This window comes from Hippocampus zosterae, chromosome 1 (assembly GCF_025434085.1).
Source record: "Hippocampus zosterae strain Florida chromosome 1, ASM2543408v3, whole genome shotgun sequence".
Lineage (NCBI taxonomy): Eukaryota > Metazoa > Chordata > Actinopteri > Syngnathiformes > Syngnathidae > Hippocampus > Hippocampus zosterae.
In genome coordinates, this window is record NC_067451.1 from 7,695,279 (window position 1) to 7,710,195 (window position 14,917).

The following is a 14,917-nucleotide window of genomic DNA, read 5'->3' on the forward strand; positions in this document are numbered from 1 at the left end:
TATCTTATCTTAATTTGGCACCACGGAAAATACTAAAACTAAAACTAAAACTAAAACTAAAACAAAGTTTCCTTTCTATGAACTTGTAGTGCATTTGTTTTGAGAAGAGCAATTTAGTTTTATTGCCGTCGAGTTCGCCGTTCCCGACGGACACAAAAATCCAATATATGATTCGAAAAAGCTCTGAGCGTTATCTTGTTGGTTTAATTATACACGTGACCTTAATCTCCTTTTTGAGGAAATAGTTGTCACCACACACATATCCCAGTTGATTGAGTTATGAGTGTGGGCGTGTTATTGTCTTTACAGAGTACCAAATCATTCTTTCCCCCATTGCATGTTGTCCATGATATGTGGAAATAAATACAAGCAGGACTGTTTTTCTTTTTTAAGGTTTTTTTTTGTTTGTTTTTATTTGGGATGAGAGAACAGAAACAGCTATTTACTTGATTAATTCCATGGCAGATTTTCCGGGATAATTTTAAGACTCTCCAGTGATTCGTTTCATTTTGTTTGTTTGTTTGTCGTTAATTTTCTTTATTATTTCTGACACACTTTATATGAAGTGAGTGTTTCTGAGCTCTGGTCGTATGACACAAGGTACAAAACGCAAGCGCAGTCGGCTTGTCAAGCAAAGCCGTGGTTTTCAGTCGCTGACGGGCATCAGGGACTCCCGCCGGATCCTCATATTCAATTTTCAACGTAACAACGAGACTGAAAGATAGTTGGGATGTTTCTATTCATCATCATCATCGTCATCGTCATCGTCATCATCATCGTTGTCATCATCGTCATCGTCATTATCGTCCTCATCATCCTCATCATCCTCGTCGTCGTCGTCAGGGTCGATCTTCCCCGAGAGAACGTCCTCAATCCAGCGCTCCAGCTCGTCCGCCGTCGGCATTTCATCGTGGTCGTCCATTTCCATCCACACGCTGTCAGCCTGTCGAAAGGATCAAGTAAAAGAAGAAGAGGAGCATCAAGAAGGAGACGCAAACCGTCGAACTTTGTACACGGAAATAGCAAAGTTTGCTTACGTCCTCCACGTCAACCACGCCGATTTGGGGGGATGACAGGTCGATGCGGAAGGTCTTCTCCCAGTACGGGACCAGCTGAGAACCGCATCATAGATATTAGACAAGGGGTTCTCAAACATTTTTGGATCCAGTGGGGTTTTTTTCTTCAGCGGACCGCTGCATTCAAAGCAAAGGATCTGGTGTTTGCGTGACGTCTGCCTTACCAGGGGGAAGTTGTCAGGGTCGATCCAGATGATGCTCAGATTGGGATTCTCTGTGTTCTCGCGTGCCACCTCCTTTAGGATCTCCAGGAACTCAAAACCATCTAAGGAGTTCCAAAATCAAAATAAGGAGTCCCATCAGATCGGTGGGGTTGAGCGGACGCGTCTGACCCATACCTGGGTCGTCTTCCTCAGCGAAGGCCACAATGTGCTCGCCGTCGATGTCATCCTCCTGGTGTTAGACAAACCGTTTTCGGGGCAATACGGAATAATTTCCATTGTCGTTCGGCAGACAGGAAAGTGTGTATTTGGAGACGTTCTTACCCAGATCTCATACATGCTGTGAGGTTTCAGCTTCCTCAATGTGGGTCTGGAACGAATGAAACGAAGCACAGTGACTCGTTTGTTTGATGGAATAAATATATACCGTATTTTCCGCACTAAAAGGCGCACCTAAAAGCCTTCCATTTTCTTAAAAGCTCACAGCGCACCTTAAAATCCAATGTGCCTTGTGTATGGTTATTAAGGTAATATGTCGACCCCAAAATGGCTCCTTGCTCGAGACATCCTTACAACGCAGAGTTCAAACTTAAGCCGATCGGGTTATGCAGTTGAACACAGTTGAAATAGAGCAGCGGCAAGCGAGTTCAACGTTAACGAGTCAATGTTCTAACCTGCTGTTGGTTAAGTGAACCCTGTCGCTGCTTTATTAAATACATTTTACTGACATCTGATCGTTCTGTTTGCGTTTCCTTGAGCGTAGCTCCATCTAGTGGATGCATTGTAGATTGCCTCCACTAGAAACGAAGTCCAACATATGAAAACAAATTACAAAATAAGCCATTCATTGAAGGTGTGCCTTGTAATCCAGTGCGCCTTTTAGTGTGGAAAATACGGTATGTATATTATCCCATATTTACTCTTATTGTAGTTCCAAAGAGTTTGCTCAAGAGTGTGACTCTGCAGAAATCGCATTTAAGATAGGATGCGGGGATTGACAGTCAAGGTGTTGCCAAAAGGGTTCCGCTCTCGGCTTTGGAAGACACCATCAACTCAAGGAAGACGCACCGTGTGATGTCAACGGCTGCAATTACGGACCACTGACGCCGAGCATGACCTCTTTTCCCATTAACAGGAATGCATTGTGTATTCTGATTGAATGTCCCATTCATTGCGCTTCTGAAACTCCATGAGAAGATCGTGTATCAGGGACATCCTTTCAATAAATGCAAGGAAACAAACGCGGTCCCTTAAGAACTCTCCAGGGACTGTAACGGTTTACACGTCTAAGCAGCTGCAGAGCTTTTCCGAGATCGTAAACCGAGACGTGTCTCAGCACACTCTCCTTGCAAGAAAGACAACCATAACTGCCCCCTGAGTCTTCCTGTTCCTGATGTGTTCCTAGCGTCTGATGGCCATCAAAAACCTAACATTGCCCGCAAGCAGTGTTTGGGGTTCATGCTTTGAACTTTGACCTGTCGTGCTGCTCGATGTACTCGACCAGCTCGGCCTCGGTGTAGGGCTTCCCGGGAATGGTAACGGATTCCTCCATGAAGGGCTCGTAGAAATCCACTTCGTTCATCTTCAGTTTCAGTTTCTTGGCAATCTAAAGCAAGACAAAGAGGAATCAACAAACACTCCGGGCACAGAATGCTAAACGAGAACACTTCGGACGGCAAACCTTGGGGTCGAAGGTGGCAAAGAATTTGATAAAAGGGTGAAACTCTTCAGCCGCGTCATCGAACTCGATGAAATCTGCAAAAGGTTATCCGGGCTTAATGGATTGCGCCGGCGGCCCGGGCCTTCCTTTGCATGCCTGCATGGTCCACCTACGAGTAGATTTCTCGCTCTTGAAGTAGCCCACAAGCTTGATGACATCGTCCATGTTGTGAAAGCCCTTCAGCTCCCGCTCATTGTCGATGATCTCCACGGGCTCTTCCATCACCTGAGACGTCCGACGTTGGGAGAGCCGTTAGAGTGTAGGTCCAATAAGACGTATTACCGTGCTGCCGCTCGTAATTACGGGTGGCAGAACACCCGTACTTGCTAGCCACTCCTTTTTCCTGCCACCCTGTGGCGGATTGTTTCCAAACTTTCTGTAATGTCCTAGAACAGGGGTCGGGAACTCCCTAATTCAACGGTTCATTATTGTTTCAGGCCTCGACAGGGCTTGCTGATGAGCTGAAGATTTCAATCAGGTGTGTTGGAGTAGGGTGGGATCTAAAACAGGCAGGACATGGCTTTCGAAGAACTTGAGTTCCCTACCCCAGTCCGAGAAGGACTGTGGCGTCATAGCCCGGCGCATTCCTATTTCATACTTACGTCATAGAGGAACTCCACCAGTGTATCGGCGGCCAACTCGCCGTCATACTCGATGATCTCATCGTTGGCGAATATGTAGACGCTCTCCACCTCATCCAGACCTGGTGGGAGAATGAGACGAGGTGGTTCAAGCAATTAACCAGGCAAGTCCAAATTTAAATTTGTGGGCTGAGACTTGAAACTCTACTTATGACTGACTCCCACCTCTGGTAGTTTTCATGTTATTGATCATTGGCTTGACCCGTGGAAAGAGGAAAGAGAAAACCTACCGAGTTTTTGGGCCACGGAGCTGTCTTTCTTTTCATCCACAAGGCCAAATCCAATGTCTTCATCTTCCAGATCGTCCAGAACCTGGGCTGCTAGCTGTGGACAAAAGAGAAGGGACAATGGGGCAGGTTGGGGGCTTGTGAAGGGGTAGAGTGAGCCGTTCGACTCAGAAGCCGACCTACTTCCGATGCGAAAGTCTAGTGGTGGAAAGCCACGAAGCACGTAGTTACTTATTACGTAGTTACTGGATTGGATCAATTACTTTTTTTATATCTGGTCTTATATAGATATCTGGATTGATTTTTCTTCTGTCTTCAGACCAAGGTTCAAGTTTCTTTTCTTTTCTTTGACACCCTTTCTTTTACCACCTCTACGAACCTCCTGGGTGAGGTCGCCGTCACTTCTCGTCCACCTCAAGACCTTAAAAGCAAAAGCATTGGACTGCTGCCTTGCACTTTCTAAATCGGAGCGAAACCAGAGCCAACAATTGACAGCCGCCCCCTCAACCGGCCTGCCCACCCACCCCAGACCCCCCGAGCACTCACAAGAGAAAGGGAGGTCTTGGCAGGGGACACAACAACTTGAGACGACGCAACAGGTGCTTCACTACCTGCAGGTCTGATTGCATAAACTTGTTTCTCATTGGTCAGCCATATGCATTATTTTACTCATGAAATGACACGTGGCACACATGAAAAAGGTGACGAAAAAAAGTTTTTGAAAAGGTTTGGAAGTCCCTAATGTTTTGGGTCTACGCTTAGTTTGCAGCAAGACCCTTGTTAAAAATAAAGACGACAAGGTCTTCAAAACTTCAAATCCTTCAATCCCCTTTCATCTAGTAGGCCATGTGAGTTTGTGCCCTGCAGCTCCCCCAAACCCCCACCTTCACATTCAAACATATTTCCAACGGGGTTATTTGGAGGAGAGGTGAGGCTACATCCCGCCGCTATTTAAGGCCTTGAAGAAGGCACGGTGAGAGCAGAAAAGCATTCCATGCAAAATCGAGCCATGCCCAGACGCACCTGACACGCTCACGTCCGTCGTGTCTGATTGACACGTTGTATTCCACACGGCTCATTTTTCACATTCAAGCATCAAAGTTAAATCCATTACAATCACAATACACGTTTTTCATCTGTGTCAATATTTTGTTAATCTACGTACGTATTTTCAAATCTTTACAAGTGTGCCTTTCCCTAAGTACGTAATTCTATTTGAATTCTGGTGCTGTACATGAAGAATTGTCAACCTCTTTTTCAAATTTTGTTCGTTTCTGTGCAAATTCCATAATAGTGATAAATCAATGTCTTCATGTCAAAGAAAAGCATTTATCATCAATACATTATTATTACATGGCATCCGAATTAATGAGCCTGGAGGTCAAAGTAAACATGGCGAAACTGCATATACTGTAGCTTAGTGGTCCACAACCAACGGGCCGCGGACCAGTATCGGTCTGTGGATCATTTGGTACCGGGCCGCTGAGAAAGAATCAATAACTTGCATTACTTCCCGTTGTATTCATTTCGGAATCGGAAATATGTTTAATTTTGAAAAATGACTGGAATCTCTGTTACATCCGTTGACAGTATGGCACTCTTGACAAGGAGTCAAGGCGAACTACTCGGTCACGTGATTATGGTACCGCTAAAATGAAACCCAGGAGCTAGCAAAATGAGTTTAAAAAAAAACAAACGTCTTTGGGAAGTGGAAAAGGACCAGCCAGGACACAGAAGAGGAGCCTACGACTTTTAAGAAAAAGAAAGCCTCATTTAATAGCCGGGATCAGGAGTCCTACTTAAAATATGGATTTCTGTCAACGGGAGATTCCCACGCACCAAGCCCACCCTGCATAATATGCGGCGATGGGGAGTCGTATTTTTCATTCGCTTGGTATTTGCGGATTATCTTATTTTGAAGGCACATTTAAAAGTTACCATAGCGACCAGAGAGCATTGGGGTCAGATCGGATGTTCCTCGTGTCATGATTCGTGTTTATTATTATTCATTCATTTATTCATTCATTTATTCATTCATCTTCCGAGCCGCTTGATCCTCACTAGGGTCGCGGGGGGTCCTGGAGCCTATCCCAGCTGTCTTCGGGCAGTAGGCGGGGGACACCTTGAATTGGTTGCCAGCCAATCACAGGGCACACAGAGACGAACAACCATCCACGCTCACACTCACACCTAGGGACAATTTAGAGTGTTCAATCAGCCTGCCACACATGTTTTTGGAATGTGGGAGGAAACCGGAGCACCCGGAGAAAACCCACGCAGGCCCGGGGAGAACATGCAAACTCCACACAGGGAGGCCGGAGCTGCAATCGAACCCGGTAACTCTGCACTGTGAAGCCGACGTGCTAACCACTGGACTACCGGCCCGCCCTGTTTATTATTATGTTTAGACAATTTTCAAGCAGGTCATATCATATTATTTTGTTGTACTTATCCGCCACACTTTAAAGACAGTCCCTGAAAATATTGTCTGACATTAAACCGGTTCGTGGGGCAAAAAGGTTTGAGGACCGGTGCTGTAGCTGTTGTGCTGCATGCAAATGGAATAAGCTGCCAGCAGACGTGAAATCAATTATTGTTCACGGATATGCATGTTTGTCACTCTACCAATTGATAGCCCAATATAAATATTTCAAAGCCCACAGCATTGGCGGATTTTTGGTTGATTTATGTATATATTTGGGGACTTGTGTCCAATTTTTCTTCATAGATGGTGCATGTTTGTGGATCCTCTGTATGTATCCCTGCGTACACATCTTTGTGAATGGATGTACTGTAAATAGCTATCCACTGTGAACCTTACTTAGTTCAATAGCTTACCACAGACTGTAAATCAATATTGGATGCTGACACCCACGCACAGACACGCGTGTGGCTGGCTGTTACGCAACATCATGAAAGATGCATGGAAATCCATAATTGAGCAGAAAACACTCCGGAGTGACTGAGACTGGCCACCAGTTGACATTTGCTCATCCCTCTCCGGGTTGACTTGGGAGGTTAAAGAGGCCTTAAATCTCCTCATTGGACCTGACGACAAAGGTGACACAGGGCAGATGATGCAACACAAGCTGCTCCACAAACTCACTGCCAAAGAGATGATGTCAGCTCAGCCTTGTGGCCAGGTTGAGTCGGTGGTTGCCAAGGATACGCAGTACCGCAACCTGGCGCTTGGCGGCCGCGAGGTGACCCCAACCGTCCCAGAGGTGCAAACTTTCTCTTCCTACGCACAAGAACACTGTTCTGCTTCGATCTAACGGACGGGACCTTCCTGACCCTGGTGGGACCGCATGCACTGACGTTGTGTTTGCAGCTTGCGTTCGCATAGCAGCAGCTTAAATTTAGCCATGGGCCGCTTACATCATCCGAGACACGGACGATGAATCACTGAGCGCACGTCCTTGGAAACTGGGATTTCAGTAACTTTTTAGGTCCGGGGAAAGAGAAGTTTGCCCAAGGACCCTCTCGTCCAAATGGCCATTCAACTTAATGCGCACCCCGAAATGCCATCGGCATTGAAGAAGGTTTCAATTTAAAAAAATAAAACTTTATCTTCCTCATATTATGTTGTTTATTTTGGGAAACATGGCTTTGTTTCCCCAGAAAAGAGGACAATATTCTTGAAACACACATGTTGCGCTCAATAAAAGAGGGCTTTATTGCGGTCATTTTATATTTTTGATACTTTGTAAGGATCATGACATTGCACCTGTCACCTCTGCTTGCCGACTGACAACAGGAAAAAAAAGCCACAGAAAGCGGCTGTCTCGTTTTCAAACTAGAGCTTTTTGCTCGCGCAGAGAAACAAAAGAAAGACAGACATGTGCCAGCACGAAATGTTCTGTTGGTTAGCCGGCATGTGGTTTGGTTACCATAGCAACAGTCCGACTTTCCTCCCAGCCCGTCAAATGGCAGACAAAAGGAGAAAAAGAAAAACGTTAAGCAATGCAGACCCTCAGTTAGCATTAGCACGTAGCCCACAGCAACGCGGTATTTTTCCTGGTCTGATATGCTAACGGCTAACCATGCGTGTGGTATCAACACAGGGTGAACAGTGGTGGAAAGTATTACTTGACTTGATTTTTCAGGAATCTGTACTTGAACGAAGTGTTCTTTAAAATCTTTTTAATTACGAGAATTGTTTGATGTTGTAAGAATGATTGGATGTAAATGTATGCGTTGGGGCTTGGCGACAGCCTAAAAACTGCTAGCTTCTGGCAGTCAAAAAGTCTCCGTCCTATCTGAAAGGTCTTTCAGTTGATGTCATTCATTAATTCAGCATCTCCTGTCGAGTACAAAGCTGTTGAATTGTATGCAGTTGCCCATGCGGGTCCTGATTCTCTTGTCAGAGTTGAACTTAGTCCAACGTTTTGTTTTTTATTTTTCAGTACGACTGCTATGCAAGTAAGTAAATTATTATTTTTTTAATGGGTCAAGAGCTGTGACGCTCCCCAGGCCAGCCCCCCTCCCCCTGATTGTAACCCTGTCATGCCACCAATCCATCCACAGCTGTCAAACCCCAATGGCAAGTCCAATCCTCAAATCCCTGACTCCCCTCGTCCCGCCAACCAACCTCCAGAGCCAGCTCCTCGATCTGGAACTGCTTGATGGCATTGCGGTCCCCATGCACGTTTTTGTGGTAGTAGACGACCATCACGTCGTACTTCTTCATGATGGACTTGTAGTTCTTGTCGCTGAGGTCGTGAACGCGGTCCTTGCCATCATACTCTGGGATTTGCAGGCCATTTTCGCAGGACGCCAGGGCCCCCAAAGAGAGGAGGACCCCCAATATCGCCCAAATCCACTTCATGGCTCTTATCCTCTCCTCCCGTTCCGAACCTTGACTTAATGGTCCCGAAATCCAATCCTGCTTCCTGTCCCCGCCGGCCAGAGAAGAACAGGACCGTCAGCAAGCGGTTTCCTTTAAGAAGCACGTCCACGTGGATTTGCTGACGACACGGGGGCGGGGGAGCTTCGCTCCTCCATGATACAAACTGGAAGGGCTGCCAAAAAATGTCACAATTAGAAGGGTGTGCGTAGAGGGGGGAGGAGTTTGCGTTGCATGGCCACCTGTTGGTCGAAGGGAAGCTTACTGTCTTGGCCGACGAAAGAAGACCCCGATGCCTGACGTGCCATTCCCTTATTAAGTTTGGCCGAACTGACAGAGTCCCACTAAAAATAAAACCTCTGCGGGACAAAAGTGTGGACAAGACGTCGTCCATGGACAAGAAGGCCACCGAGTCAACTTAGAGGAAATGGGGGCCGATCCCAAGCCAAAAACTGACAGTAATTCACGACCCTCCGAGAAATGTTCCTAACTACCAATAACGTCGTAACCTATACCTTGACCTACAAGTTCAATTCTCTCCACGCACTTGAGAAGCGTCGTATCTTAATCTTGCTCGTAACTTGAATTTTAGCTCTCAACATGAATCCGAACCCCCCCCCCCCAAAAAAAAACGTTGTGTTTGTGGTGCATATACACTCGGCCGACAGTGTACATTTGGACTCTGTTGATGACATAATCATATGAAAATGTACATTTGACCACGGAACGACATATAACGTAGCACCGTATGAATTTTAAACTGACTCCTTAACGGCAATCAGAGATGACCCTTGACCCTTGCCAACTGCCCTATGATTGGTTTGTCAGAGCAAAACTGTTCAACAAGCAAGGCAGAGATCCCTTTAACCCTTTCATGCACCCTGTAACCTGATCACATGATAAACTGCCCATCTTTAAAGCCCTCCTCAAAACTCACTTGTATTCTTTGGCGTTCGACTCAGCATGACTTAGATTTGTTCTTGATTTTACTGCTTGGTGCCTTTCTACTGCCTTTATTACCGATTCGTCTTACTGTTTATTGTGTATGTTAAATCGCTCCATGTACAGCACTTTGTATGCAGCGATGGCTGCTCGAAAGTGCTCGAGAAATACTCTTGACTTGACTTGACTTGACTTGACTGTCCACCGTAGTCACCCGAAAGGGTTAACATTACGCGGTGAGTCGGATGTGTTTTTGTGGAAATGTTTTCATTCATTCATTTTCCAATCCGCTCATCCTCAGAAGCGTCGCGGGGGATGCTGGAGCCTATCCCAGCTGTCTTCGGGCAGTAGGCGGGGACACCCTGAACCGGTTGCCAGCCAATCGCAAGGCACACAGAGACGAACAACCACGCTCACACCTGGGGATGATCTTGAGTGTTCAATTAGCCTGTAGAGTGCTCCATTATGCTGCCATGCATGTTTTTGGAATGTAGGAGGAAACTGGAGTACCCGGAGAAAACCCACGCAAGCACGGGCAGAACATGCAAACTCCACATAGGGATGCCGCATCTGGAATCGAACCCGGTACCTCTGCAGTGTGAGGTCGACGCGCTAACCACTCGACTACCGGGCCGCCTGAAATGTTTTCATTCTTGCTGTATTATTGGATAAATACTGATCATGAACCAGATGAGGTACAGTAAATGGCACTGTTGTGTAGAATGTAAAATATTTGGGGTTTCCGTAATTGTGTTGAAGTGATAGCGGTTCGAAAATGAGGGTGGATTAAGTCCACTAGGTTAAGAGGATTCAATCAGTTCCCCGCGATGAAGCCCCACCCGCTGAAAATGTTGCACCACTGAGGTCAACAGCGCCGTTCTGTGGCGCCCGCAAACACTCCAAAGCGCTCCTCGCCTCCCTCCCCTCGCAGCCAACACCACTGTGGTGGTTGAGCCTCTGAAAAGCGTTGCCACGGTGACATAGCTCCAAAGACATCTCATCACCGCGATACCGACGCCATGCGTGTTGCGGGACGTGGCGGAACACGGTGGAGACAGGTAGCTCCTCAGAACGCACTAACACATTCAAGTCAGGGTGCTAATGAACCTCAAACAGAGACGCCACTTGAGCTCGAATTGCAATATTGCAAGACTGAACAACTTCTCAGACTTTTTTTTTTTCCAGCACCGCACCACATATTTCGTCAATTTGGAAATCTGTTTGAGAACCTATCGCAGCTTTGAATTTAAATAGTTAACTGTTCACAATTACAACCAAAGGAATATGAGTACAAATATATATATGAGATGAATATGAAGAACGTAAAGTTATGCTACGATGTGTAAATGTTACAATATCGAACAAACTAATGTAAATCACCTCATTTAAAATGTCCGTTTGCTGACTTGAACAGTCAATTGACGTACATCATGCCTCTGTGCAATCGATGTCATGTCTTGAACATTATATAGATTGGCAATAATGACATCATCATGATGATGTCATGATCATCATTGATCAACTATAAGCATCAAATGCAGTGGCGCCTTGAGATAGCACTTATATTTGTTCTGTGATTATGCTTGTAACTCAAAAGGGCTTGCATCTCAAATCATCTTTTCCGGTTGAAATGAACAAAAATTCCATTCATCTATTCCAGGTCCCCCACCCTCAAAAAACAACAAAGCATTCTTATGTTGTTGTTGTATTAATAAGGGTGGCACGGTGGAAAAAGTGGTTAGCACGTCAGTCTCACAGTGCAGAGGTGCCGGGTTCGATTCCAGCTCCAGCCTTCCTGTGTGGAGTTTGCATGTTCTCCTCGTGCCTGCGTGGCTTTTCTCTGGGTACTCCGGTTTCCTCCCGCATCCCAAAAACAAGCATGGTGTGCTCATGGAGCACTCCAAATTGTCCCGAGGGGTGATTGTGTGCGCGAATGGTTTGTTTGTCTATATGTGTCCTGCGATTGGTTGGCAAACAGTTGAGGGTGTGCCCAGCCTCCTGCCCGAGGACAGCTGGTATAGGCCCCAGCGTGCCCGCGACCCATACAAGGAGAAGCGAATTCAAAAATCGACAGATGGATGGGTTTTTTGTCAATAAAAATAGCAATCTATCATGTTTTCGTCTATAAAAGGCATCGGGTGATGACATCATTCGTGAGTTATTTCATGCAGCAATCCATTTCAGTGTGCCGATCCTTTTGGTGTGCCTGCCTTAACCACTGGGAGGCAGTTATGTAGACACAAGCCCGATACGAGTGGCCTTCTTCTTCTACTACTATTCAGTAAGTTGCTCTAATATTAGTCGTTTTTGTAATGGATACAAAATACTTGCCTGGGAGTATTGTTTTATTATTTGTTTGCATGTGTTGCATTTGTGCTTGACTGCCTAAAGCAGGGGTGTCCAAACTTTTTGCCAAGGGGGCCAGATTTTATGTGGTAAAATGTCGGGGGGCCGACCTTGGCTGACATTCTTTACATTGAACAACAATATTGTTCAACAAATTTTAGTAAGCCAGTCGGTTTCACATTTCCATTTTTATTTTAATTTCAACAATCTTAAGAATTTCTTTTGGTTCATTTGAAACAGGTATATCACATGCAACTGCTTATTCACTTGACTTTTTCTTAAACAGAAGTCTCATGAGTGCAAATTTATTAATTTGAAACATAAAATGTATCACCATGACTTTTCAATAGTCACAAAACCTTTGACTCGAACAACAGGGAAATGAACAAGCAATACACATATCCACAACTGCAAGGATCAATTGAAATATGACATATCAGTCAATATAAACACGGAGTGATGTCTTGTTAACTCGTGAGTGATGCCCTCTAGTGTCTAAATGCTATTACTCATTTAGTGAATGCTATTACTCATTTAGCCACTAGAGGGAAGCAGTACTCTATAAAACATCACTCACCAGTCTACGAGACCTCAGTCAATGCAACACGTGTTCCATTGTGCCCAACCTGCGGGCCAGACGGCACTGATTTTATGACAGGGGCCGAGGGCCGGATGAAATTCGACCGCGGGCCGGATTTGGCCCCCGGGCCGCACTTTGGACATGCCTGGCCTAAAGGGTTGTAAAAAGCAACAGTCGGTGTTGTTAGCATGCCAATGGGATTTTCCATTACATGTTAGCATTAAGCTTCCAAGGCAATGCAGTTCAATTGAAGTTCCTTTTCAGACAAGATGCTGACTATGTGGTCATTGAGATCATGCTCATATCTCCATTTTGCACTCGCAAGTCAAAGCAGATATCCATCCGAATGATGAAATTGTATCTCACGAAACTCGTTCGGGGCTCACTCGTATCTCAAGTCACCAACTGAGCCTTGAGCGTGCAGGCAACATCCCCCGCAAGGGAATTGGCAACAGTGGAGCCGAGAGGTGACGTCACCTGATCAAAAGTGTGAAGCTTGTTTTTATTCACTTATTTATTTATTTTGGTACCATCTTGCAGGATTCAAAACACCTCCTCCTCAGACTGGCCCACACTTCATACTTTGTTTACCTTTCATGCACAAAACTCCCTCATCACACACCTGCCTCCCCGCGCGTCTCGCAATTTGAAATCAATTGTACGCATTCGCTCGCCTTGCAGATATTTGGCAGCATCTGCAACTGAATTTGTGTGTCGGGTATGTGTGAACGTCAACCATTTTGATCCCAAAATGTGTCAACATGACAGCTGGAGGATGAGTGGAGGATGAGAGGTTGCTTAGTAACCACAAACCACACTCATCAAACTTCAGCCTGCAAACAGTTGGTGCATGTAGGATGCTGTGTGTGTGTGTGTGTGCGTGTGTGTGTGTGTGTGTGTGTGCGTGTGCGTGTGCGTGCGTCTGCGTGTGTGTGTGTGTGTGTGTGTGTGTGTGAGAGTCTCAATCTGTGCAACAGATATGCAGAGAGCAAGGCAAGGTCACGGGATTTAAACTCAAGAGGGGAAGTATATACAGACAACCAAGACTAAGAAATAAAGTAAGATAAGATATACTGCTCAATCATAAATTTTAACAAGAAATGAAAGATTTTTGTGTACTCAAATGCATTTTTGACATTGATTGCAAAAATGTCCTGCCTTTTTTGGGGGTGGGTGGTGGGGAGACGTGATAGTTTATTTTAAAAATTATTATTATCCATCCATCCATTTTCTGAATGGCTTTATCCTCACAAAGGCCGTGGGTGTGCTGGAGCCTATCCCAGCTGTCTTCGGGCAGTGGGCGGGGGACACCCTGAACCGTTTGCCAGCCAATCGCAGGGCACACAAACAATCATGTGCATTCACACTCACACCTAGGGACAATTTAGAGTGTTCAATCAGTCTGCCATGAATGTTTTTGGAATGTGGGAGGAAACCGGAGCACCCGGAGAAAACCCACGCAGGCCCAGGAAGAACATGCAAACTCCACACTGGAAGGCCGGAGCCAGAATCAAACCATGCACCTCTGCACTGTGAGGCCAACGTGCTAACCAGTAGATCCCTGTGCCGCTGTATTATTATTCTTTTTTCAATTAATATTATTATGAAAAAACATGTTCTAGGGAAAAAACAAGATCAGGAATCAGTGCCAAAACAAACAAACAAAAAAATCACCCCAAAATTTTTACTTGTGACTGATTAAAAAAAAATTGCAAAAAGAGGAGAAAGTGAAGTGTTAGAGCAATACACAGCAACGAGGGAATTAATTTGCTTCCCGGTTGTGTTACGCATGAGCAGCGAGTCGAGTTTGGTGCGCCCCGTAGTACTCCCGTAAAGCTTTCTCATTCACTCTATGACTGCCATGGTGAACGTTTTGACAATATCGCCGGGCATCCACGGCAATCACATTTTGGCCACGGTGGTCTGAAACTAAACGATGGATGGTTTTAGCAGCACTGTAGTCACGGAAACAATCCAAGGTTCTACTTCCTCTTGGACAATTTCACAAATGCAAGAAGTCCCGAGTCCTCCTGCTATGACTCAGCACTTTTTGTTGACTTCATTTCAACGTTGTCTTCCAATTTTGTCTCACTTCTTGCTTATGCTTCTCACTTCCTTTTCCCCTTCATTCCATCAATGCAAGCGCTTCCTCTTTGCTCGTGTGAGAAACAAGAGAACCTTGTGACTCTGTTCGGGCCACCATTTAGCCTCTCCTAATGCTGGTAGCCTCGGGTGGCGAACCAAATTAATCATTTTCATGTTTAACACTTAGTACTTACTTACTTAGTAGTTAAAGGTCACGGGCTGTCTTGGGAAACAAACAAATAGATTTCATTTGACACATTGCATAAGTGACAATAGTTCTCACAATCCACAAC

The 14,917-nt window shown here is 45.5% G+C and overlaps 1 protein-coding gene across 1 annotated transcript; it reads right to left on the bottom strand.

Annotated features, from left to right (window-relative positions):
- Positions 1–340: 340 nt before the first annotated feature.
- casq1b (calsequestrin 1b) lies at positions 341–8,758 on the bottom strand. The gene is made up of 11 exons (XM_052063438.1): positions 8,417–8,758; positions 3,829–3,922; positions 3,560–3,660; positions 3,071–3,182; positions 2,919–2,992; positions 2,713–2,843; positions 1,562–1,607; positions 1,415–1,469; positions 1,241–1,341; positions 1,038–1,112; positions 341–943 (listed from the first exon to the last, which is right to left on the bottom strand). The coding sequence occupies exons 1-11, from the start codon at positions 8,651–8,653 to the stop codon at positions 737–739; spliced, it is 1,233 nt and encodes a 410-aa protein (XP_051919398.1). The 5' UTR covers positions 8,654–8,758; the 3' UTR covers positions 341–736.
- Positions 8,759–14,917: the final 6,159 nt, after the last annotated feature.

Bases quoted from the DNA above. Each gene is read 5' to 3' on its own strand.
- casq1b (XM_052063438.1), bottom strand. From the start codon at position 8,653: ATGAAGTGGATTTGGGCGATATTGGGGGTCCTCCTCTCTTTGGGGGCC. The intron at 3,923-8,416 runs GTTGGTTGGCGG...TTTTGTCCACAG, and splicing joins TCGAGGAGCTGGCTCTGGAG to CTAGCAGCCCAGGTTCTGGA. The intron at 2,844-2,918 runs GTTTGCCGTCCG...GTCTTGCTTTAG, and splicing joins TTGCCACCTTCGACCCCAAG to ATTGCCAAGAAACTGAAACT.